Genomic DNA, 27,231 nt, shown 5'->3' with positions numbered 1-27,231 from the left:
CAAGCACAGTGGCTCACGCCTGTACCCCATCTCTACTAAAAATACAAAAATTAGCCAGGCATGTAGGCAGGTGCCTGTAATTCCAGCTACTTAGGAAGCTGAGGCAGGAGAATTGCTTGAACCCGGAAGGCGGAGGTCGCAGTGAACAGAGATTGCGTCACTGCACTCCAGCCTGGACAACAAGAGTGAGACTTCGTCTCAAAAAAAAAAAAAAAAAAAAAGATAAAAAAGACAAGACTTGGGGACAGAGCTCAATGGTTAGCTGCCAGCCTCAGATTCCAGCTCTTCAGCAAGCCACAGGGTGTTTATCCAAGACCCATTAGGATTCTGTTAAACTACTGATAAACCTAATGCAATACGGAGCTACAATGAATGGTCAGTAGTGGGAGGGATACTTAAAAAACTAACACTAAAAATCAGGAAGTTTTAATATATAGCATGCAATGTATGCACGATGGTCCCACAGTGACTTTGGGCTATTAGCACAACAAACATGGGAAGGGCTAAAGAGACCATTCTGAAGAATGATGTTAGTTCTTAGCTGCAGTTGTTGTGGCCACTGTGGTGAGCCCTGACTCAGTCTCCCTAAAGTAGGTCTGTTGGAATCTTATCAGAAGGAGCTTAACCTTCATAACTCTCTATGATAGGATAATATATGGATATGCCATGGAGAAAATAGAATTGGTGTTTTTAAGTAACCTTGTAATTTAAATAACATACAAATTACACTTTCCTTGAGGGAGGATTTCTTCTGAATTGGACATTTATTGGGCACCTGCTATGTCCTAGACACTGTTCTGGGCGTTGAGGATGCAAAAGTAAGCACGTTGTCCTTGCTGTTGGCAAGACGGTTGTTCTGTCGAGAGGCTCTGTCTACCCTGTGGCCACAGTGAGAGCATTTGGAATTCTGTCCTAGCCCTCTTCATGTAAAAATGCTGGTCTGACCTTTTTCATGTAAAAAATGTACAAGTGGTTCCATTTGCTTTTTCAGTTTTAAATATTATTATTATGCTTTTGTGTTAATTGAGGACCTTTCTGTCAAGAAGAGAAGGCACATTCCACACTGATTCTGCCAAGTTTCTCCCGCTTTTTGAGGAAATGTGAAGGATACATTTTTATTCCCACCGAACTAATGAAAAAAAATCAGTGGTTTTGGGGAAATGAACACTAAAAAAATTGGAGTTAGACTTTGTATCAAATGAATTTGCAGATGTATTAAAGATTTAAAATGTTTTTAAAAATGAAGAAAGAAGAAAGAAACCAGAATAGCACTGCAACTAAGTAAAGGAAATGGAGTTAAAAAATATATATATGTATATATTTATATACATATATATTTATATATACATCTATATATTTATATACATATATATTTATATATACATCTATATATTTATATACATATATAAAAATATATAAATTGAGGTCTAAGGATAAGTGGTGGAAGAGGATTGTGGACATGGGACTGGGCCATGGGCAGCCCTGAATTCGCTTACTTAAAAAAGAAAAAATGATGGACCATGGGTTCATCCTAAACAGAGATCAAGGGCTTTGAGCAGCAAGGATGATGTGACTTCCTTTACCCTCCATTCGTGCTACTGGTTTTGTCAGTGAAGCCTATTTCTAGAGAATAAACAACATGTGTACATGTTAGTGCTAAGAACTTGACGACAGCTGAGATTTGACCCAGGAAAACAGATGAGAGTGAGAAAAGCTTACAGAAAAAAGCAATTGTCTATAATAAGGGGATGGTAACAGCACAGATGTGTTCATTCCACTTTGCAGAGTCTCTCTGCCTTAGATGCCTCAGGGGTGACACCAGGGAGAGTTGATTCAAGCTGCACCCTCATTGAAATGCATCTGGCCCATATACAGCAGGAAGCCCTGCATCCTTGCAACTTAAATCCTAATTCAAGGTTTGAATTGGTGAAGATTGTCTTTCTAAAGCTGAAAACATCCTGAGGATTTTTACTAACTTTTAATTATGGAGACGAACTTACTTTAGTAGCATAAAGAGTCTAAACAAAACACAACCCCGAAAACCCTTTAAGAAAATTTAAAGCTTTTAATTGTAATGAGTTACACATAAACTTGTAAATGGTATAATTAGTTTTCATTCTTTTTCTCAAGAGCCTAATATTCCAGAGAAAAGAGAAATAATCATGCTAAAGGATTTTTTTTTTATGGTCTCTTTGCATATTTGGGACATTACAGAAAGGCAGTTACAAAATATCATTGCGAAGATTTTCTTTTTAACTTTATTTTGTGTGAACCCTGACACAATCTGGGGATGCAGGGAGCACATTTACCATGCTGCTGCATGCGCAGTCTCTCCTTTTTCTAGCTTTTCATGGTGGTTGTATATGAAAGGAGTAAGTTTAATCTTTGAGGAATCAGAATTCTGGACTTACACTTTTGTTTTAGCTTCTTCTTACATTATGATTCATCTTTCACTGTGTCCCTTTTTACTTCCAGCTATAAACATTCAATATGAGTTCCATTTATCTGTTAAATGTTTTCCTCATCTAGAGATTGAAGCATGTCATTAGAATAAATTGCTGAGATTGGTAGGAGGATTCTAAGATAAGTAAGAATTAAAGTGAAATTAAGGCCGGGCATGGTGGCTCACACCTGTAATCCCGGCACTTTGGGAGGCTGAGGTGGGTGGATCACTTGAGGTCAGGAGTTCAAGGCCAGCCTGGCCAACATGGTGAAACACCATCTCTACTAAAAATACAAAAAATTAGCCTGGCGTAGTGGCACGCTCTTGTAATCCCAGCTACTTGGGAGACAGAGGTTGCAGTGAGCCAAGATCCTGCCACTGTACTCCAGCCTGGGCAACAGAGTGAGACTCCATCTCAAAAGAAAAGAAAAGAAAAGAAAAGAAAAGAAAAGAAAGAAAAGAAAAAAAAGTGAAATTAACATCCTGTCAATATGCCGCATTAACGGAACCTGAAATAAAAAGTTGGGGCTTGGTGATCTCTGGGATTTGTTCTCTACTCTGTCATTTCTTGATATTTATTGTAACTTGTTTCCTCACCTTTTCTCATCTCTGCTTTGGCTAGATGTTGTCCTCAACACTCACCAGGAAAACCATGCCTTGGGATGAATCTTTACCTGAAATGTTTTTTCTCATTTCTGCTTGCCGGTGTATGTTCATAGTGTAAACACATATGCTGTCCTCTTATCTAGAGATGCAGAATTAATCCATGGAAAGCATGTGGTAATTTTTATATGACATTTAGATGTCAGCAGCTGTCACTTTCATTCCTTTGAAGTACCGTGGGCAGTAAACTAGAGCTGAATTAGCAATTCAACCTGGTTTCTAACTCAGTCTTTTTTTGTGACTCTCCTGTTCCTATAAAAATAATAGTAAAGGTCTTGTAACTTATGAATTAACTGGTGTCCAGTTCCCTAGAAGATTTTTTTCCCTTCGATAGTCCAATGTAGAGCTCCTTTATAGCTGCTTTGCTTCTAAGTAGAGACTCAATTATCACCTCGTAAAGATCCCTGGCCTCAGCCCATCTCCATATGTGTTATTGTGGCCATATAGAATGCAGGGCCTGCCAACAAAATACTGTTCTAATGTCAGATAGCAGAATGGTACTTACAGTCCAAGTCTTCCTAAAGATTAAATGTTTTAATCACTTGCCTTAAAGTTGTGTCTATGATACACAGTTGACCTTGAACAACACGAACGAGTCTGAACTGTGTGGTCCTCTTAACAAATAGATTTTTTTTTTTCAGTAAGTTATACCTAGTGCTCCTGCCTCTCCTGCCTTCCCTTCCGCTTCCTCCACCTTTTCACCTCTGCCACCCCTGGGCCAGCAGGACTAACCCCTCCTCTTCCTCCTCCTCCTCCTCAGCCTATTCAAGGAGAAGATGGTGAGGATGAAGACCTTTATGGTGATCCACTTCCACTTCATGAACGGGAAATAGATTTTCTCTTGTGATTTTCTTAATAACGTTTTCTTTTCTCTAGCATGCTTTATTGTAAGAATACAGTATATAATACATATAACAGATTGAGTATGTGTTAATCATCTGTTTATGTTACCAGTGAGACTTCTGATCAACCTTAGACTACTGGTAGTAAGTTTTTGGGGACTCAAAGTTAAATTTGCACTTTTGACTGTGCAAGCGTTGGTATCTCTAACATCCCCATTGTTCAAGGGTCGACCATAGTTTCACATGCTCACACACACACCACCCCCGTAGTTCAGACGGCTAGAATCTCACTGAATAAGTATTTCACTCTCAAATATTTGGAAAGACATGGATAGTGAATTCAGAGCTTATCAGTGCTGTCTCTTTTATTTGAAATTCATTGCTTTATATGTTTCTGAGATGAGTAAACTGAAATTCTTATGAAAAACCTACTTTTGTTACCATGACCTGTGGTAAATCCTCGTAGACTGTAATGGGATTATGTCCCTCCACTCAAATCAATCTATCTCCACTCACTGGAAAATGTCATTTTCTAAAAGTAAATGTGACAAGCTTTTGAAAATCTAGTAATTACTCCCCCATCCAAATGGTGCCCAGGCTGTTCTACAGTGATGACCCAGCCACTCAAATGTTTCCTTTAATTCATATGTTTTTCTAATAGCACTGGGAAGAGATGGCTTATATTTCTCTTCATTTACATTTTTTTTGGCAGGAATCTAGCTAAGGTTGTCATGTCTCTCTGAATTGGTGACAAATGTTGATAGAACTCTGTAAATGTATTTTTATAAGCAGGCTGAATTGCATTTGATGTGATGGCCTTAATCTGACACTGTTGATCTTTTATAAATTGAGAAATCAGAACGAGTAATTTTGTACAGAAAGAAACTTAGCTGTAACTGATTGCACTTTATGAGAGATTAAAATAGGAAATGTCATTTAATAGGTTATAGTTACATTTTGTTATTTTGTGATCAGAAAAGTACTTCAAAAAGACTGTTTTTTTTTTTCCTAGACCCTCTGTTAAATGTAATTATCCAGAATTCCCTCAGCCACTAAAAATGATAAGGTAATAAACATTTACCAAACCCCAACTCTCTGGCAGACATTCTAGTAGGTACATAGTACCTACCCTTAACAAATTCAGAATCTAGTGGGAAGATTTGTATTTAAATGAATACTCTATGATGTGACACTTACTAAAATTATAGAATTCACAGGGTACAGTGATGGCATGAAGGAATTGGAACATGTTAAAATTATGTATTTCTTTTTTGTAAAAGATACTATTAAGAGAATGAAAATCTAACCATAAAATGGGAGTAGATTTTCTTCATACATATACTGGCTAAAAACTCGTATCTAGGATGTATAAAGAGCTCCCAAAAATCAATAAGGAAAAGATATATAATCCAATAGGAAAAAGAACCAAGCAACAGAATGAAGAACTCAAAAGTGTGCATCCAAATGGCCAGTAAACATGTAAAAACATACTTGTCTACATAAGTCATTAAAGAAATGTAAAATCAAACCATAATATGATACCACTCTACATGCACCAGCATGGCAAAAATTAAGAAGAGAGAAAATATTTTGGCAAAGATGTGGAACAAAAAGGAGCTCTCGTGTACCATCTGCAGGAGTGTAAATTGGCACAATACCTTTGGACAATTCTTTGTCATTGTCTACTGAAGCTTGCTATATGCACACCTGATAACCTATCAGTTTTACACCTAATTATGTACTCTGTAACTAGTTTTGATGAGAACCTGACTGGAGTAAACTTAAAAAGAAAAGAAAGATAATGTTGTTGAGAAAATGAGTGTAGCTACATTTTTAAAAAATGAAAATATTTTCCAGGTACTACCTGGAAAATAACCAGCATCTGAAGGAAAATATAGGGCCAAAAGAGGGTATTTTTTCTAATGTTTTTGAGACAGGGTCTATGCTTTGTTGTCCAGGCTGGGGTGCAGTGGTGTAATCACAGCTTATTGCAGCCTCAACCTCCTGGGCTCAAGCAATCCTCCCACTTCAGCCTCCCGAGTAACTGGGACTACAAGCAAGCACCACCACGCCCAGCTTATTTTTAAACTTTCTTTAGAAACACGGTCTCCTTATATTGCCTAGACTTGGGGCATATTTTTAATGGAAGATATTATAGCAATTTTTTTTTTCTGATGAGAATGATTCGCTAAAGAGAAAAAAACCCAAGTAATGCAGGAGAATGGGGGATCATTGCAAGAGACAAGTCCTCAAGTAGACAGATAAGAAGGATTGGAATACAGTGTACACATCTGGCTGGGTTAGGAAACAGTTTATCTGCATAAAAGAGAATTATAATTTTTTAGACAAAAGTGATTAAGAGCATAGAAGACAGAAAAGAAGGAATAGATATGCAGAGTAAGCACATGGAATCAACACAGTCCTTCAGTCCTTTAATCTCCATGTATAGAGGAAGACTTTCCAGAAAATGGTTCTCAAACTTGAGCATGTATCAGAATCATTTGTAGGACTTGTCAAAACACAGATTCCTTGCCCAGGGCCCAATCCACAGAATTTCGGACTCAGTGGGTCTAGGATTGAATCTGAGAATTTGCATTTGTAACACATTCCTAGGGGATGCTGGTACTGCTGGCTCTGCTGTTCCTCAAAGTATTCCCTGAGGTTCAGGAGTATTCACATCACCTAGAAGTTTATTAGAAATGTAGAATGTCTGGCTCCATTCTGGACCTACTGCATCAGACTCTGCATCTTAACAAGGGACTTATTTACATGTTGATGTTTGAGAATCACCATTTAGGACAGTGTTTTGCAGCTTTGCCCTGAAGTGATTTCAACGTACAGCTATGAGAAGTGAGAAGAGCTGGTTTAGGATGGGTTATTGTCTGCATGGCTAAGAGAATGCAAGAATGTATGAGGAAGAGAAGTTGTGTACAGGTCGACATCGTTCTGTTTTTGACATGTTGTATTTGAAAGTTCCTTTGGGACATCAGATGAAGCTATTCAGTTGATTATTTAGATCTGAAGTCCAGGAGAAAGATGCGATAGTGAGTTACAGATTTGAGTGTCATCAGCATGGAAGTAATAATTAAAGTTACGGGTGTTGAAGACATTAGCTCAAGAGGATAAGAAAAATAACAGGAGGAGAAGGAAAGCCGATGACCAGGGATAGGGGAAGAGGAGATGACAGAGGAAATGGGAGAAGAGTAGGGCAAAAGGTTTGAGCAAAAGGTCAGGGATGGTGGGATGGGGAAGCTAAGGGCAGAGCGAGTTTTCAAAAGACGAAAGGATTTAATGATGTTTTATGCCTCACGAAAGTCCAGTAAGAGAGACTGAGAAGCATCAGTTATTTGACCATCTGGAGGTCACAGGAGGCCCTGCCACATGCAGGTCAGGGCAAAGGTAGCCGCAAATACCCAGGGGCAGAGGTGTTCCCAGTAAGTGGGAGACACAGAAGTGGGAACATCAGATATTGACAAGCTTTCCAAGAAGCTGAGAAGTACAGAAAAGGCCAAAGTGAGCTTTAGAAGGAGGTTCAGGGTGGAAGGTGAGTTTTCCACACAGAGAAGACTGGGATCTTGTAATTTGCCTTGGGAAAGAGCTAGTGATAAGGCAGGGAGTGGCTACTGAACCAAGAAGGCAGGAGCATAGGATGCAGGACATTGGTGGAGCTTGGCTTCAGGAGGAGCCAGAAGTGGATATGAGTAGAAATGAATTCGTAGTTGGAGGGAATTTATACCTCATAGACTTTATTTTCTCTAGAAAGTAGAGGTCAAAGTCATTTGCTGGGAGGGGTCTTGAAGATTTTTTTAAATTTTCATATACTTTCACAACAGATTAAAATCCTTTAATCTATATGTAAAATGTCTAATATACCTAGGCTTTATTGTGTATAAAACATTCATTGTGAAATAACACACTTCCAAATCCACTCCAGAAAAAATTATACTCTGTCCATTAAGAATATTCAACATTGAATTCCTACCCAACATCCTTGCTCTTTGAACTTGATTCTCCTCCCACTCTTCCTCCCTGTTTCATCTGGCACTAAAATTTCTTTTTATTTTTATCTGGATGATTTCTCATTGTCTCTTCTATTTATTAAGCTGATTGTTGGAGTGTTTATTCTCCTAATACTTTATTTCCAATATCTTGAAGGACTTTCACTCTATCTATTCTCACCATTCCTAGCCCATTCGAATGAATTCTTTTCAAGTAAGATTTCTGAATGACAAATCTCTCTTCATATACACACACACACACACACACACATACATATGCGCACGTGCGCACACACACACACACATATATATATGTTATTTTTTCTGAGATGGAGTCTCGCTCTGCCACCCAGGCTGGAGTGTAGCAGCGCAATCTCGGCTCACTGCAACTTCTGCCTCCTGGGTCCAAGTGAATCTCCTGCCTCAGCCTCCAGAATAGCTGGGATTACAGGCACGTGCCACCATGCCTGGCTAACTTTTGTATTTTTAGTAGAGTCGGGATTTCGCCATGTTGTCCAGGCCGGTCTTGAACTCCTGACCTCAATTGATCTGTCCACCTTGGCCTCCCAAAGCGTTGGGATTACAGGCGTGAGCCACCGCGCCCGGTCTGTGTTAATATTTTTAATCAAATGAAAGTAGTTATGTTTTTGAGTTACAAAGATGATATATTCTTACACAGAAATATGAGCCATATCTAGTAGAAAGTAAAATAGTTTCTAGTTGTGTGTGTGTGTCTATGGTACTTCCTGTGATCCGTCATGTAGAGCCCCAGTGAAGCTGACCGGAAACAATTTGTCTGCTAATCCTGGATAAGAGAACTGGAAGGAACAGGCTGTTTTGCCAGCTTGAACTTTTTCTCTTTTGTGAGTTGTTCTTGTGCAACCCAATGTAAAAACTACATAACTCTTTTTAACTCTAGGTCATCGTAGGGTATAGTTTTTTGTTTGTTTGTTTGTTTTTTCACTATAAATTGTTGAAGAATGTGATTCCAGAAGTGTAATGGAGTTGCCTTCCACCTTGCAGATTTAGGCTTTGAGGCTTGCTGTGGACAGCATGAAGCCCACAGCAGAGATGGTTCATTTGCTGGTGGATGGGGGCCCACTGCAGCCTCCCAGTTACTGACAGACAGAGAGGAGGGGGCAGGGAATGAGAGGGGCCTACTCGAGGGCCCTGGGCCTGAACCTGCTGCGCCGTCCTCAAGGTGGGAAGCAGAGAAGAGTCCTGGCTCTCGTTCCAGATCCGAGAGGCAGGGATGAAGCATTTCCCCACCCTTGAATGTGACCTAAGCAAGTTTGTGCTCTGACCACTCAGACCAGCTGCTCCTCCTCCCCAGAGAGAAAAGCACGGTTTCCCAGATGGGCAAGCATGCATTCCTCATTAGCCCATCTCCTGCCATGAGGAGTAGGAGGCAGAAGGGACCTCCTCCCCCTCAGCAGACTCAGAGGATGGTCAGGACACAGAAAACTAAGGCTCAAAAAGATGAAGCTAATAATTCAAGGTCATTCACTAGTGGTTGGTAGAGAGTGAATGCAAATCCAGGTTGGTCTAACTTAAAACCTTTGCCCTTAATGGGAATAGACTTCAATCTTTATGGTACTTCCTTTGTTGTAAGCACTCAGAAGAAGGTAATAGATTCATAGTGGCTGGGGTTTGGGAGTCAGCTGTGTTTTATTTGCATACATTGCCCAGGGATTTGTTTGTGGTTTAAAGATTAAAAAGAGAGAAGAAAGCCCAGAAACTAGCTTCAGCCACAGAAGTGAACCCTAGCTTAAAAGGAGATAGACATATGGGATTTTTTCCAACTCTTCATCCTTCACCTTCCACCCTTACTACTCTAAGATGATGATGCTATGTGACAGCCCATTCATTGGTCTCAGTAAATTATGTATGAAGAAATCAATTGACTTGAAAAATTGGGATGCTGGCCTATATTACTATATGGATATTATTATTTATGAACTGTGTAGAAGTAAAGCTAACAGTTGCTGCCTGGAAAACAATGGTATGGTATATCATGTCTAGTATCATGAGTTCTTAATTAGCAGCTTTTGAATTAAAGGTGGGGGGATATTAGTTATTATTACCTCTACTTAAAGAAAAATACTTTGACCGGTGGTTGTTCTAAGTGGTTTTTATATTTCTTTCAGATGTCGCCCATTTAATGTGGTTTGAAAGACTCTATGTTTGGCTTCAGTGTTTTGAAAAATACATCTTGTACCCAGCGCTAATTTTGAATGCCCTCACTATTGATGCATTTTTAATAAGCAATCATCGGAGACTTGGTACCCAGTAAGTGGTTAATGGTTTATCCTCATAATGATTTGGGTCACATTTTCAATATTGAGTGAATTTTCTGTAAACAGTTTGCAGAAGAAGCCAACCTTTACCGACTGTTATTGGCCATGTAAAAATAAGCCATGGTGGTCTTTTACTCAAAACCCACTGGAGCTAGACAGTTATTGTAGAGTGACTGGGGTGCAAATGAAGTTAGATCTGCTTGAAATGATGTTGTGAGTAAATGTCAGTAGATTTGAAAATCATCCTGCAGAAGCTTAGTCAGTGAGCCTTAATAAGAAGACGGAAGCACAGTGTGAGTCCAGGATTCCTGGAGTTCTTAACATCATGCTTAGAGCTTTATGAACTGCCTCGTGTCATTTCATTTAGCAAATACTCTATCATTTTGTGCTTGTGGGAGGGGGAAATTAATCATTGTCACTGCTGTCTCTGAATTTATCAAGAGAAGCCTTGTAATTTGAACACTGGCACAGAGACTTCATACTGTCAAGATGCCCATGTCTTTCAAAGCATTAACAATGTACAGTCAAGTCACTGGTTTCATATATTAAAATTAATTCTTAATTTACAACATGGAAATCTCCTTGATAGTCTGTAGATTTGTCATTCTGATGAAAGGTGAAAGTTGCTGGTCAAAGAAGTTGTTAGAGTAGAAGGATATAAAAGAGATTCTTTCCCAGATTTGCTCATTAGTCACGTTGCTTAAACACTATGTATCCAAGTCAACCCTAATGCATAATCCCAAACGTACTAATTCAAACCTGCTCTTCCTTTCAGGATGTCATGAGGACAAATTAATTAATATTCTCCAAAGATTGAGCAGGCTAAGATAAAAGGCATTTTAATACTCTGTTGGACTTTGAGTAGATTCATAGTCACACAAAGCAGACACTAAATGAAATGATCCCATAACCTGTCCTGATTGGACTCTGCCTTCCTTCTAGTCCAGACCTGTTTCTGTTAGATCAGGGCAAGAATTCTATGTCCTTTGATACTTAAAATTCTAGACTTCAAATTCAGGGATGAGAATTACTCTCACTGGATTTAAGAAAGCAGATAGCTGGACTTAAGACCCCTTATACAGTTTAGGTGGGACCCGATCTAGGAGATGGTCAGAATTAGAACATCGTGAGCTTCTCTAGGGCAGGAATTCCCAGTGTGGTACAGTCCTAGTTGACCCTGTGACTCCCCCCAAGAACAAGGCAGAGCCTCAGTTTCTCGAATGGGGACACACATTCAAAGCCAGAGTAGCAAAGAAGGTATCAGTGCCACTCTGGAAAATCCAGCTAAAGGATTTCAAGTTTTCTGTATTCGACTTCAGGACAAGGACCTTGAGCTAAGCCTGTGGGGTTGAAGCCAAGTTGTTAGAGAAGGCAGATGCAAGGGCTAAGACTCCAGCAGAGTCAAATAAACAGTTCAGGGAGGGTCCATTTGGAAGTAATATTATTCTCCATCCCCTGTAATTTTTTCCTAGACACTAAAGTCAGAAAGGTGCACCTTACCTATATAGCTCTGAATATCCTCCACGCCCAGATGATAACATCAGCAATTGTTTCACTCAGAACCCAGAACTAGAAATCCCTTTCTATTCCTGATGCATCTGTACAATTAAAAACAGAACATTTTTTGAGGTTTCAGGCACCCTACTAGACCAACTGTTCTCAAACAGGATAGCAGGAAACCCTGTATCAGTATCACCTTGAGACCTTTTCTAAACTAGAGAAGCCTAGCCCCTCCCTGTGATTTTTGAGAACCATTGTACTAAATAGTCACAGAGTGAACTTTTCAACAGCAGGCACTGTTTCTTATTCCACTATTCAATAGCAAACCACTAGTAAGTGTTAGAAGGATGAATGCATGAACAACCAAGTAGGGGTTTGGTAAATTAATGAGTTGGTGAACTGGGGTATGTTGTTAGGTGTTTGTTAGGTGTTTCTGTTTCTTAGAGAATCTAAGAGGATTCTCTCCATCTGTTCCAGGGCATTGCTCACCAATTGTTACCTCAGCCTTTATAAAACCTTCAGCTAAGTGTGGTGTATCTTCACGTAACATCCTGGATAAGTTCTTGAAAACTGTGACTTTAATCAAAACCAATACAAAACCAAATAAAACAAATTTTACTACAGGCTAATTGATAGAAACAAGAGTTAAGTTCCATAGCATATTTCTGGTCACAAAAACATCACCAAACTTCTAAATAAAGACCAAAACACTTCTAATGTTAAACATGGAAATAAATGTGAATAATACATACATTTAGGAAAGATGAATACAAACAAGTAAGATAGTTATTTACCCAAATATTCCAATTCAGTGTATCGAGTGGCTGGAGCCTGTCCTGGCAGCTCAGGGTGCCCAGTGGGAACCCATGCTGGACAGGACGTCTCCCATTGCAGAACACACTCGCACCCACACTCACACTCACACTGGTCCACGTCAGCACATCAGAGCACCTACTGTGCACACCTTTGGGATGTGTGAGGAAACCAGAGAACTCGGAGAAAAACCCACATAGACATGAGGACAATGTACAAACTCCACACTGACAGTGGGGTCCTGGCCAGGAATCCATTTTTTTTTCCCATCGATGTTATACTGAAACAACATTGAATGAAGCAACGTTATTTGAGGACCTGCTGTATACAATGATCTATGAGCCATTAGTGGTAGCCGTTCCTATTGCAGTGTTATCAAAGTCATGCACATGAGTCCTTAAAATCTCCCTCAGCTTGAACCAGTCATCCCTACTAAATATCAAATGGATGCAGGTCATGGAACGTTGGTCACAGAAACAGAAAGTTAGATTTGCTTCTCATCTGGATTTTGCCCGAATCACCCAGAAAATCAGCAGTCTGCCCTGGAAACCAAAATATCCCTAAGTCTTCAGATACGTTATCACTGGGGTTTCTCCACAGGGCTTTGGCTATCCCACAGGGGTTTTTGTACCTTGGGCTGTTGTCAAAGGCAAATGGACCTGAAGTCATTTTTTCCTACTGTATTTTCATCCTGGGCTATTAGTTGCGCACTGGAAAAGGAAGGCCAGTTATGGAGCAGTGTTCAGCCTTGCTGCAGGAACACTGAGGGCTCTGGGTTGAGGCTAAAGACAAACTTCCCCATCTGAAGTATGCGTTGGAATCAATTGCTAGTTTTTCTCAGATGCCAAATCCAAGCCTGCCGTACAAGGCCTTGGGCAAACCTCACCTCACACATGCTGGAGCAAGGTGGAAACAGATGCAGTCCTAGGTCTGAAGGCACAAAAAACAGCAGATTGAGGCATATGGAATTTCCAACATGTTTTTATGACAAAAATGACAATTTTGTACTTCTTAAATAACCTCATTCTGAGATAAGATATTCATAATGCTGCTAAGGGTCCTGAGTCTAAGATTCTTCTAGGTTTAGGGAAATGGAGGCGTGGCCCTAGTTTTCTCTACTGAGCCAGGGAAAGAAAGCCTCTCTCTTACAAGTGCAACCATCTTCTAGAAATTTTCCCACCTCTGTCTTGCAGTTGCCAAATATCCTAGCACATTAGAATTGGAGGGAATCTGGTGAAAATGTGCAGTGCCTTTCTTCAGAAAGCCAGGCCCTTCAAGAAGGCACTTGCCTGCTCTCTGGGGCTACTTTGTGATGTGATCATTTGCCCTCCAATCTCAAGATGGATTGTTCATTGTTGACCTTATCATCTGGAGAATTGTACACATGACACATACTCCCTACGTGGGTAGATAATAACAACCTAACCCCTTAGGCAAGAGCACTCAGGACTTCAGTCCTCAAAGCAAAATCTTAGAAGGGTATTTCTTCACCTAACTGTTTTGCTGAGCTCCTTAACTGAAAAGGCCCATTCCATGGGAGAAGAAAACATTGATGATATAATTTTAAACAACAAAAAGGGAGAGCAGAAACTCTATGTTCACTAGGATGACAAATATGCTGAGAAACATTAGAAGTTAATATGTAGAAATAGAAAAGGCTTTATGAAGATACTGGATTGTTTTCTCTATTCGGAATTTCCTATCTGTTGTTATGTCACTGTTCCAGTTGGATTCTTTCCTCATGAAGGGGCATACACTGAGCTGACTCTAGCAGGGGCAGCATGTTGCCTGTTTTCTCATTTGGCACGAGGCTTTCTGGGAAATGTCCATCATCACTGCAGTAGTGAATTCAGACAAGCTCAGAAGGAGCTCTGTGCCCTTGCTGAAGAACATGAGGGACTTTGAAAAGCATGTGATGGAAAGAAAACGTCTGTTGTAATGGCAGACAATGTGCTTGAGAGTCACTCAGGACTGAATTTCTGTTTATGTTCTGCCCCTTTGAGACCTTAGACAAGTTTCTCAAATTCCTTGATGCTCAGTTTATACCCCTGTAAAATACAGACAATAACGGAGCCCCCTAGATTGACTTTTTGTGCCTGTGAAGTGCGTAATGCACCATCAGTTCTGGAGAAATGTGAGCGAATGAAGCTCACCTAGCAGTGTGCATGCTGTCATTAACTGCATCTTTTCTTTTGTTTCCAACAGCTGGGACATTTTTCTGATGATCATTGCTGGCATGAAACTGTTGCGGACTTCATTTTGCAACCCAGTTTACCAGTTTATTAACTTGAGCTTCACTGTCATCTTTTTCCACTTTGACTACAAAGATATTTCAGAGAGCTTCTTACTGGATTTCTTCATGGTGTCCATTTTATTTAGCAAGGCAAGTGAATTAGCTATTTTCTTCATTTTAACATTTTAAAGGGAGCTGTTCTCATCAAATGATTTAAGAGTTTAAAACTTATTCTTTATTAAAAAATTATGGGAGGATATGAAATTGAATTATACATGTATGTTAAACTCTGGCTGCCATTTGGGGAAAATTGCCCGTGGAATGTAAGTATGCCATGTTATTTGCTAAAAATCACTAATTAAAATGAATTAGCCATTAGTGTGACTCGAAATTTTATTACCTTCTTCTCTGTTAACAATCTTATTATAAAACTTCCCTAGATCTTAAAATGCTATGAATGAAAGATTAGCAACCAAGTTCTCTAGTCTCTCCCTCCCTCCCTCCCTCCTTTCCTTTCTGCCTCCTTTCTTTCCTTCCTTCCTTCCTGCCTGCCTGCCTGCCTGCCTTCCCACCTTCCTGCCTTCCTGCTTTCCTTCCTTTTTTCTTCTCTTTTCTTTTTGCCTCTTGAAGTAAATTTAAAGAACTGGTACGCAAGAGCAGGGTCTCTTGGAGTATTTCCAACATGCTTAGCTTGTCTGAAGTCAAGATTTCATCTGTTGAGCAAATTTATACATGGGCAATGAGAAATCCTACTTATAATTCAGGCAAATATATGGGACTTGTATCTAATGTTTAGTTAATGGGAGAGAAATAAAATCCTCTGGATACTTGGGGGTTCTCCATGACCATATCTAGCCTGATCACTGTAATGAAACCTAGATTTGTAAGCAGAAACAGAAATAAATTTGGAACAACTCTTGGTAAATAAACTCAGTGATGATACAACCTCTTTTGTGTGGTGTTCACACTCACAACCCCAGTTGAATACAGCAGCCATGGGGTTTCTTGTGGAGACTGACTTCAGCAACACCTTTCCCCTTTTAGTTAATAATCTTTTTAATTGTAAGGTTTTCTAAATTTTAAATGTTTAAAATTTTTTCACCTCTTAATCAATTCTGTTCATCTTTATTTTATTTCTATTACTTACCTTTTCCTTCTAGTGCCTTTCTCTTGGATTCTCTTAGGTAACAAAAATCAAAAACTCTTGTATCATACTAAAGATGCCTCATAAGTAATTGCCCCCACCCCATCATTGCACGTGAATTTCTTCGTTTTTTATTTTAGAGAGAGAGTCTCACTCCTTCACAAACACAATGCCACTCACAGGCTGGAGTGCAGTGGCATAATTATTGCTCACTGTAGCCTCCAACTTCTGGGCTCAAGTGATCCTCCTGCCCCATCCTCCTGAGTAATTAGGACCACAGGCATGCACCACCACGCCTGGCTAATTGTTTCAAAGACTTTTTGTAAAGATAGGGTCTTGCTATGTTGCCTAAACTTGTCTCCAACCCCTGGCCTCAAGTGATTCTCCTACCTTGGCCTCCCAAAGTGTTGGGATTACAAGCAGGAGCCACTGCACCTGGCCCCCAATTTCCTCTTATAACTCCAATTGGGCACTAATTTTCAGTCACCTACATCCCTCTTGTGTCATCTTCCATTGGTTTCTCACTATTACTTCTGCAGCCTGCCCCAATTTCTGTATTTTATTGTAGACCCTGGCCCTGGTCAAACATTTGTTTCCTGTTTGCTGAGTTCTGTTTTGTTCTGATTAACTTATTCCATTTTTCTTACTGTTCAAATCACAGACTTCCATAAGCAATTTTCCTTCCTTACGTATCAAATTCTGTTATCTCACATAATAAATGTAGCATTATATCCTATAATCTTTAAACTATTTGTGAAGTTACTAGAAATTATTTCACTGCTTGCAGGAGTAAGAGTTTATCATCAGATGTAAAATGTGGCCTGGTGCAGTGGCTCACGCCTGTAATTCCAGCACTTTGGGAGGCTGAGATGGGCAGATTGCTTGAGCTCAGGAGTTGGAGAGCAGCCTGGGCAACATGGCGAAACCCAGTCTCTACCAAAAGTACAAAAATTAGCTAAGAGTGGTGGCATGTGCCTGTTGTCTCAGCTACTCAGGAGGCTGAGGCAGGGGAATTGCTTGAACCCAGGAGGTGGAGGTTGCAGTGAGCCAAGATCTCACCACTGCACTCCAACCTGGGTGACAGGAATGAAACCCGTCTCAAAAAAATAAAAAATAAAAAAGATGTAAAATGTGCCAGAAGGAGTTCAGTCCTGACTCAGGCATTATTTACATTTTGACACAATGATGTTTATATTCCTTTCTGAGCCTCAGTTTCCTGTAAAATGGAAAATAATGCCTTTTAAAATATATATATATATTAAAATGAACAGAATGAAAGGAGCTATTTATCAATATAAATAGGAGGATTTATCAATATAACTGAAAAAAATTAAGTAGAACATACTCTCCAATAGAAGGTTGTGTTTTTAAAGCTGTATGTAAGTAGAAAAAGAGAAGTGACACACTGTGTTTGTGAAGGAATGTGGCCACTTTTCCACACTAAACTGTCAGTTTCATATCATCTTGTATTCCTGAGTGGCTCCAGGTGAACAGAAGAGGAGTGAGGTTTCTTTCTGTAAGAGTCCTAGAGCCTGGCTTCTAAATAATTCCATATCTGTGGTAAGAAGAGTGGCTTTCCTTTATGGGAGCACAGGCCATCTTTCCCCATCCTGACAGCATTCTGCACTGACAGCAGTCCACTGACAAAAATATGTGGCTTGAAGTGGGTATCTCACCCAAAGGGGCTTTCAAGGCACAAAGAAAGGGAGTAAGCATGGCTGTCAGTCATCCTTCTGGTCGGTGCAGACCCTTAGCGACACCCTTTGCAGAATGGGGAGGGTGGAACCTGACAAGGACATGATCTAGGCCCGGCACGGTAGCTCATGCCTGTAATCCCAGTACTTTGGGAGGCCGAGGAGGGTGGATTACCTGAGGTCCGGAGTTTGAGACCAGCCTGACCAACATGGTGAAACCTCATCTCTACTAAAAATAGAAAAAAAATTTAGCTGGATGTGGTGGCGGGTGCCTGTAATCCCAGCTACTCGGGAGGCTGAGGTGTTGCAGTGAGCTGAGACCCCACCACTGCACTCTAGCCTGGGCAACAGAGTGAGACTCTGTCTCACAACAAACAAACAAACAAAAAAACATGATCTAAAATGAAATGCACAAAAACTTAGTTGTGCAGGCATTTGACTCACTTTGCCATCATCTTTTTGAAGCACCAGTTAGCATATGAATAATTTCAGATAGAACCAGAGTTGCAGCTTTCTTATTTTCTCTAATTGAGGGAGCATTAGCACATAGTATTTGAATAGTCCACTCTTAGACTGGGATAATGGCTAAGTGTCAAAGAAAGAAAAGAAAAATTAGTGAGACAAAAGCTAGGAAAGTAGGCGGCAAGTCAGAAAGTTGGGGATTCTGAGTCCTGGCCAATCTCACCTCCCGCTAATGCCTGATCACTCTTCATCTTCAGAGAGCTGGTGACAATGAGTTTTCTGGAATGAGAAGCAAGATCTTATTCTCTGATGAAAAAGAATATAGTGAAAGAAAGAGAGTGTCTGTGATTTTCCTGGAAAAAAACCAGTGGATATTAGTGACAGAAGATGATTATATCAAGGAGAAGTTCACAGTTAAGGTCCCCTATAAAGATTCTGCCTGAAGGTCCTAATTGATAGCTCCTTTTCATTCTGCTCATTTTAATATATATATAAATATAAAAAAAAAGTCTCTTTGAATGTATTTCCTAGGGGCTTTCTAGACGCCTCCACTGTGGTGCTTACAGGCAATACTGCTCTCTGGGACGATTACTTGCAAAATGTGAAATGTTGCTTGCCACTAGACTCATGGAAGTCCTGCTTATGATAGGTCCTGTCGTCTGACCACTGCAGATGTCCCCCAGCCCTCCCCTCAGCCTTGCTCCTGCTTCAGTAAATAGAGAATTATTATTAGCCTGGCAGCCCCCCTCACAGAAGGGCTGTGAGGTTCTTGAAGACACATTTGGATGGGCACTCAGTTTCCTCAGAAGAAAGGAGCTGCCCAAATATAGGACACAGTATTATTTTGAGTTGGTTGCCTCTAATCCTTCGGGCTTTATGGGTAAAAAGGGAGGAGAGAAGTGATTAGTGAGAGGGTGAGATCAAAGCGCCAGGAGGCTAAGGAAGGAAACAGATGGCTTCCAAAGGGCCCAGGCCCTGCCCGCATGATATTCTCTACCTCCCTAAGCCCCCAAATCCCCCAATCCTCCTGAGGTCTGGAGAATGACTATTGCCTAGTCTCTTTAAGTCTGCCAGACCTGGTTAAAAAAAAAAAAAGGGGGGGGGGGGGGGTGGCGGGGCTGGGCGCAGTGGCTCCCTCCTGTAATCCCAGCACTTTGGGAGGCCAAGATGGACAGATCACGATATCAGGAGATGGAGACTATCCTGGCTAACACGGTGAAATCCTGTCTCTACTAAAAATACAAAAAATTAGCCGAGCATGGTGGCGGGTGCCCATAGTCCCAGCTACTTGGGAGGCTGAGGCAGGAGAATAGCAGGAACCCGGGAGGCGGAGCTTGCAGAGAACCGAGATCGCGCCACTGCACTCCAGCCTAGGTGACAAGGCAAGATTCCATCTTACAAAAAAAAAAAAAAAAAGTTTGAGGGTGGAAATACTGAGTTCCAAGGCCGGAATCCACCAGACAAGTTAAGTGCAGCCTGTGTATTGAGATGGTGGGTGGGACACTTCCTACTGAATGGCGCCCTGGGCTTGCATGTGTGTAGATACGTGGGTGGGTGTGTGTTGGGAGCAGGGGGCGGTTGGGGAGGGTAGGAGGGCAGTGAGAAAGAAGGGTCCCAGCATGTCCCTTCCTGAGATGTGTGATCCTCCAACCACACATCCTTCTTCCTCGCTCCTTCATTTCCTCCATCCAGTCCCTCTCTTTATCTTGCTTCTTCAGTCATTCCTTTCTTTTAAGAACTTTTGTTATTCATTGGTGACATTTCTGGTTGTCTTGGTCTTTAGGGTACAGTAAAACGTGCAGATGAGGATATTTGGTTGCAAGGAATATTGATTGTTACAGGAGCAAAGATGACAATACTCTTTCATGACCTCCCACTGGCCCTGAAAAAGTTCTTAAAAACCATTGTTGGCTGGGCACAGTGGCTCATGCCTGTAATCCCAGCACTTTGGGAGGCCGAGGTGGGTGGATTACCTGAGATCAGGAGTTTGAGACCAGCCTGGTCAACATGGTGAAACCCTGTCTCTACTGAAAATCCAAAAATTAGTTGGGTGTGGTGCCACATGCCTGTAATCCAGCTACTTGGGAGGCTAAGGCAGGAGAATCACTTGCACCCCAGAGGAGGAGGTTGCAATGAGCCGAGATAGTCCCATTGCACTCCAGCCTGGGCGACAGAGCACAACTCCATCTCAAACACAAACAAACAAACAAACAAAAACATTGTTTTTAAAATTGTGGTAACTTTGGGTTGTTACAGGATGTAGAAGCAGAACTTGAGAAAATCCTGCCATAGGATCATTCTGCCAGCATTTCCAGAATACATTAAACATAAAATTCTACAGGCCATTAGTTCAACATGGGACATAACACTTTTGCCACTTAGGAGATCAAAATGAATGCATGAGGTTGTATTTATGATAAAGCTGTATGAATGATCACACCAGAACCGTGATGTATGGCTTTCTCATGGACAGCCCCACTGGGGGTTCAAGTTATTTGAAATTGAAGTTTCTAAATGGCATTTTCCATATTTTGTGAGTACAGGTAGAAAGTCTTGGATTAAAATTGAGCCACTTTTTTAAAAAGTACATACTTATACAGAAGTACTTATTCAAAATACTTAGTTCAAAAAAGCAATTGTTCATTCATTGAGCACTTACTGGGTGCCTGTCAGGCACTGCACTAGGTATTATACAAAGACTATTAGTAATACAAATGATGCCAAATCTTTGTTTGGTATTTTCTGTGGGCCAGGAACTGTTCTGAACACTTTGTGCATAATAACATATGTAATCTTCACAACAGCTTTGTGGGTGGATACGCCTCATTTGACAGGTGAGAAAACTGAGGCACAGAAATTAAGTGAATTGCCAGAAAGTCTCCTAGCTATACAATGGTAGGGCAGGATTCAAAGCCAGGCAGTCTGGCTTTGAATCTGTATTTTGTGATACTGCCTTCCCTGCTTGGAGAGTTTGAAAAAAGAGGCAGACAAGTAAAGAGATGATTACAAGAAAGGATGGTAAGGGAGGTGATAGCGGTAGAGTTTCATGAGCGCTAGTGCCCACACTAACCTGAGAGAACCAAAAACGATGCTCACCTTAAGCTTTGAGGAAGAATCAGTAAGTCAGGCAAAGAAGGCAGGGAGGAGTGAGTTACGCAGAGGAAGTTGCATGTGTGAAGGCACAGAAGCAAGAGAGGAGTTGGCACATTCCAGAAACCACGAGATATTTGGGAAGTGTGAAAACCTGGAAAGGGGAGTGGATGGTTGGGAAAGTAAGAGATGAACCCAGAGGTGTCCGTGAGATGGATCTCGAAGGACCCAGCATGCCATGCTACAGAGTGTGAACTTCATTCCTACTTCGGCTGATGGCTGTTAAGCAGAGGAAAAACAGATCAGAATTGCATTTTGGAAATATCCCTTTGTGGAATTGAATAAATGATGAGAAGGCATGGAGTCTTGGAACTGAATAGGAAATTATTGCAGTCATTCAAGCAACTCATGAGGACTTGAACCGAGGTGGCAGAAGTGAGGGGAAGGAGGGAACAAATTCAGGAAGCATTTGAGAGAGAGTTGATTACATTTAGTGACCAGATAGATTCGGGAGAGAGTGCACTGCGGGTGAAAGCCGCCTCTGGGAGAGCTCTCAGCATACTTCAGTGACTAGATGAAAGGGGGTGTCATTAACTAGATTAGGGAATAATAAAAAGAGAAAGACATTTTTGGGAAAAGGATTTTTTTTTAAGACGGAGTCTTGCTCTGTCACCCAAGCTAGAGTGCAGTGGCGTGATCTCGGCTCACTACAACCTCTGCCTTCCAACTTCCAGTGATTCTCCTGTCTCAGCCTCCTGGGTAGCTGGGATTACAGGTGCCTGCCACCACACCTGGCTAATTTTTGTATTTTTAGTACAGACGGGGTTTCACCGTGTTGGCCAGGCTGGTCTTGAACTCCTGACCGCAGGTGATCTGCCTATCTCAGCCTCCCAAAGTGCTGGGATTACAGGCGTGAGCCACTGTGCCCAGCTGACAAAAGAGAATTTAACAGTTTACATAACTTATTGAATGACCCAAAGGCATTAATGATGGCATTGAAGTTCTGTTTTTATTTCTCCTTCTCTCCCATCTGTTGACTTTATAGTTAGACTTGCTGTCTCTGCGTGGTGGTAATTATGGTCACTAGCAGTTCTACATTTATAGCATTCTTATGACTAATAATCTTCACCCAAAAGAAAGAGTATCTTTCTTGATAGTTTCAGCCAAAGTCTTGGAGTGGGGGAGAAGTCTTATCGACATTTTGTGTCACATGTTCATTCTTGAACTAGGTACAATGGCAGGAGGGATATGGGTTCCCTAGCTGATGAGTCCTGGACTGCCTGCCCACCCCTGGAATTTCAACCAAACCACAGGGACTGGAAGTCAAGGGAAGCAGATGGAAGTGGCAGGTGGCCACTGCATTGGACTACACAGAAGGTCATGTTTAACATAATGGTGCCTGTGAGTGTTTTAGAAGCACAGACCGCTGGGATTGGACTTGCTGGGTCAAGATGATGCTCTTGAAAGGGTCTCAGTAGAGAATCGTTCCAAAACACATATTGCTACCAACAGGGATGACCAGCATTTAAGAAACAGGTAGAGAAAAAAGGATGTAACAAAAGATTGAGAAATGACCCATGAAACAAAATTAAGTACAGTATAATAGAAAGCGAGAAAGAAAACAGTTTTAAGAAAGAAGGAATAGTTCAGCAATGCCAGAGCCTTCAGAAATCAAAGCTCAACACTGAAATGCCACTACTAGATTTAGCAACAGAGAAGCCACTGGTTAGGTTGACAGCACAGTAGTCCTGACACCGTTAGAGTGAGTTCTTCAAGGTCAGGTACTCCGTTCTTCCTTCTTTGTATCCTCTGTGCTTTCTTTAGTGCCCTTAGTAGGGTGAGGTCTCAATACCTATTTGTAAATGACCAAGTATGTTCATTGATCACAGGTCAGTGTATTTAAATGTGGGTGTTTGGGAACTTTGTTATATGTTGTTCAGTGAGGCTGTCTTTCACGGAAAACTCGATAGTCACAACCACTTTAGGGCTGTTGATTCTTTATTGGTCCAGAAGAGGTGAATGGTGTTAAACATGATGTTTTTGTTACCTGTGAAGGATTTAGTCCATTGCCCTTGCAGGAATAAGCATGCTAAATATGTGTGATGCAAAGACTAGTCTGCAATGTGCACTTAATGACGTAATGACGCCATCTCTACATTTAAAATGCAAGCATTGACACTTTTAGTACCAGAACTGAGTCCTTAGGCATTCCTAGCCAGGAAAACCGTGAACAACAAATGTTGTTTCCTCTGGTGCCATTAATCTTAGTGTGTTTCCCTCTGCTTCCTCCAAGTTTCTGGATGATAACATCTGCACCCATCTCCTTCACAGGGTCAGTATGTGGACTAATTCTCATTATCCTGAAATAAGATGGTGGTCATAGCATCCCTACATTATGTTTTTGGTGAGATAGTTTTGATTCATGCTCCATTTTCAGTTTATTTTTAGCTCGCTTTCCCTCACTGTGCTGAAGAATGGACTTGTCAGATTTATTGATCCTGGAATTATTTATTGATCCTGGAATTTTCAGTAAGATCATTTCACAGTTTGTTCTCTGTTGGATAAGACTAACCCTCATAATAACTTCAATCCATAAGGCCTAGTGTTCTTCATACCCTACGGCATCCTATCCTTAAGAAAGTACATTTGCTCTGATAAAACTTAAATTGTCTACAGCTTTCTATGGAAAATTTGTCTGGATTACATACCAGCTGCTTGGTTGTCATTTGAAAGTATAGATAACAAAGAAATAATGAGAGAGAAAACGAGAATGAGAATGAGGAGAAGAAGGACCAGTACAGTGGAAACTTTATATTCAGGTGGTTGGTTGGTTAATTGAAAAAAATTAAGCAAGAAATAATAAATGATACCTCTGTACTTGTCTTTATTATAATAACTTAAAAACTTACACATTAACTTCCATTACCAGTATTCTGATGGAGGGCGAGGACTTCCCTTTGAGTGGGAATCTACAAAATGACTATATGGTCTTTTTCAGTGAACTATGCCCATGATACATTTTCTAGGGTGTTCAATTTCCATTTCTGTTTTTTATTCTACTTGGATTGAGATGTTAAAGGTTTTTGTCAAACAGTCTGAAAGTAGTCCACATTTTCTTTCTCCCCAAATCTCTTCTCATTCATATCTAGGTCCACAGCATTGTCTTTAGAGATTTGCCTTCATCAAATCATTAAGCATTCCACTTAGCTGTGATAGACACAACTGTCTTTCATTTGCATTCATATTACAAGAAGTTTTTTTTTTTTTTTTTTTTTTTTGAGACAGAGTCTTGCTCGTGTCACCCAGGCTGGAGTGCAATGGCACAATCTCGGCTCACTGCCACCTCTGCCTCCCGGGTTCAAGTGATTCTCCTGCCTCAGCCTCCCGAGTAGTTGGGATTACAGGCACCCACCACCACGCCCAGCTAATTTTTGTATTTTTTTAGTAGAGATGGGGGTTTCACCATGGTGGCTGGGCTCGTCTTGAACTCCTGACCTCGTGATCCGCCCACCTCGGCCTCCAAAAGTGTTGGGATTACAGGCGTGAGCCACCGTGCCCGGTCAGATTTTTTTTTTTTTTTAAATATATTTTGGCCCCTCTTTTCCTTTCTCCGCCATCGTGGTGTGTTCTTGCCTCCGCTTCTCACCGTGTCTTCTCACAAGACTTTCAAGATTAAGCAATTCCTGGCCAAGAAACAAAAGCAAAATCGTCCCATTCCCCAGTGGATTCAGATGAAAACTGGAGATAAAATCAGGTACAACTCCAAAGGAGACATTGGAGAAGAACCAAGCTGGGTCTATAAGGAATTGCACATGAGATGGCACACATATTTGTGCTGTCTGAAGGTCACGATCACATTACCATATCAAACTGAAAATGTCACCACTATCTGGAGAGTTCGACGTGTTTTCTTTCCTCTCTGAATCTATTGTGAATGCGTTGGTTGACTGGGTTCAGTAATAAACATGTGAGGCCTTTCATTTAAAAAATATATATAGAGAGAGAGAGAGAGGAATAATTCTAGATTTACAGAAAAGACATGAAGATAGTATGGAGAATTCCCATATACCCCACACCCTGTTTCCCTGTTACTGATATCTTACATTTGTATGGTACATTTGTCATAATTAATGAGCCCAAATAGTGTGTTACGATTAAAGTTCATACTGTATTCAGACATCCTGAGTTTTGTCTAATGTCCTTTCCATGTTGGAGGGTCCCATTCAGAATACATTGAGTTATCCTGCTTCCTTAGGCTCCTCTTGGCTGTGGTAGTTTCTCATGTTTTCCATGTTTGTGATGACTTGACAGTTTTGAGGAGTACTGATCAGGTATTTTACAGACTATCCCTCGACTGGGATTTGTCTGATCCTTTCCTCGTATTTATATTAGGGTTATGTGTTTTTGGGAGGAAAACCATGTAGGTCAAGTATCATTCTCATCACATTATATTAAAGATTTATGGCCAGGCACAGTAGTGCATGCCTGTAATCCCAGCACTTTGGGAGGCTGAGGTGGGTGGATCACCTGAGGTCAGGAGTTCGAGACTGGTCTGACCAACATGGTGAAACCCGTCTCTACTAACTACAAAAAATTAGCCAGGCATGGTGGCGGCCTCCTGTAATCCCAGCTACTTGGGAAGCAGAGGCAGGAGAATCACCTGAACCCAGGAGGCAGAGGTTGCAGTGAGCCAAGATGGTGCCATTGTACTCCAGCCTGGGCAACAAAAGCGAAACTACGTCTCAAAAAAACCAAAACAAAACAAAAAAAGATTTATAATATTAACATGAATCATCATATTACCATTAATGTTAAGCATGATTAACTGGCTTAAGTATTGTTCATAAACTTTTTCCACTGCAATTTACCCTTTTGTCCTCTTTTCCATCCTATATTCTTTGGAAGAAAGCCACTATGCACAGCCCACATTGAAGGAATGGGAAGTTATATTTCACTTCCTTTGGGGGAAAGTACCTAAATTACTTGAATTCTTCTGCACAGGAGATTTGTCTAAAGAGACAAATTCATTCATTCGTATCAGTATGGGCTCAGATATTTATTTTATACTTGGGTTATAATCTAATATTTATCTTGTCTCCCAAATTTTTTAAACTTTGGCTACTTGGAGCTCTTCAGTTGGCAGCTTCTGTGGTATAATCCCACTTCTCTCTCTCTCTCCCCCCCCCCCCGCTCTGTGTGTTTGTGTGTGTGTGTGTGTGTGTGTATTTTGTGTACTTTCTAACTTTCTGTCACTACAGGATGATCTAGGTTCATCCTCACATACTTCCCGTCCCAGTCCTAGAATAAGCCATTTCTCTAGGAAGCCCTGTTCTATTTTATTGGAGAACAGTATTGATCTGGGTACTAGATGTACTTATTGATACTGGGGTGTCATTGCATCTAGGCATTCTCAGCTGAAAGAGCAAGGAAATACATGTGTGTATATCATCCGTATATACACATGTCTAGAAATATGTCTGTATGTCTGTAACCACCTGTATCGGCATTAAACTAAACATGAGTTCAAATTGATGTTTTCAAATCTAATCCATTACTACATGGATCATTCTAGCCTTTTCCCCTTGTTTACTGTAACTTTCCATTCCAATAGTGAGAAACTTATTAGCTTCTACCATTTGTCATTTATTTTGTTAACTGTTCAATTCCAATACGCATGTACAGTCACCCGTTGGTATCTGTGGGGGATTGGTTCTAGAACCTTCTGCTCCATAGAATTGCCTTTCTTTTATGCCTTTAACAACAATTACTTGACCGTATTTGAATGGGTCTATTTCTTGAGTTGTTTTGCTCAATTAATATGTGTTTCTATTTTGCTAGTACCATGTTGTCTTGATAACTATCATTTTATAGTGAGCTTTGAAATAGTGTGATTTTTTCAACTTTGTTTTTCTTCTTCAATATTGTGTTGGCTATTCTGTTTGTTTATTGTTATTTTGCCTTTCATACAAATTTTAGAATCAGTTCTCTAGATCTGCAAAATATCTTGTTAGGATTTTGAATGGGTTTATGCTGGATCTGTAGATCAAGTTGT

At 40.6% G+C, this 27,231-nt stretch overlaps 1 protein-coding gene and 1 pseudogene across 3 annotated transcripts in view; both read left to right on the top strand.

Annotated features, from left to right (window-relative positions):
• PCNX2 (pecanex 2) overlaps window positions 1–27,231 on the top strand; it is a 304,697-nt gene that overhangs the window by 139,624 nt on the left and 137,842 nt on the right. For all 3 annotated transcript variants that reach the window (XM_021931429.2, XM_021931434.2, XM_017953734.3), the window contains exons 20-21: window positions 10,094–10,235; window positions 14,762–14,939. In XM_021931429.2, the coding sequence (XP_021787121.2) occupies window positions 10,094–10,235; window positions 14,762–14,939 (320 nt within the window). The remainder of the gene's footprint in view (window positions 1–10,093; window positions 10,236–14,761; window positions 14,940–27,231) is intronic.
• Window positions 17,648–25,168, top strand: LOC116273764 (annotated as a pseudogene).

Source organism: Papio anubis, chromosome 1 (assembly GCF_008728515.1).
Source record: "Papio anubis isolate 15944 chromosome 1, Panubis1.0, whole genome shotgun sequence".
Taxonomy (NCBI): Eukaryota; Metazoa; Chordata; class Mammalia; order Primates; family Cercopithecidae; genus Papio; species Papio anubis.
Note: the sequence above shows the minus strand (reverse complement) of the source record. Positions and strands in the feature narration are given on the sequence as shown.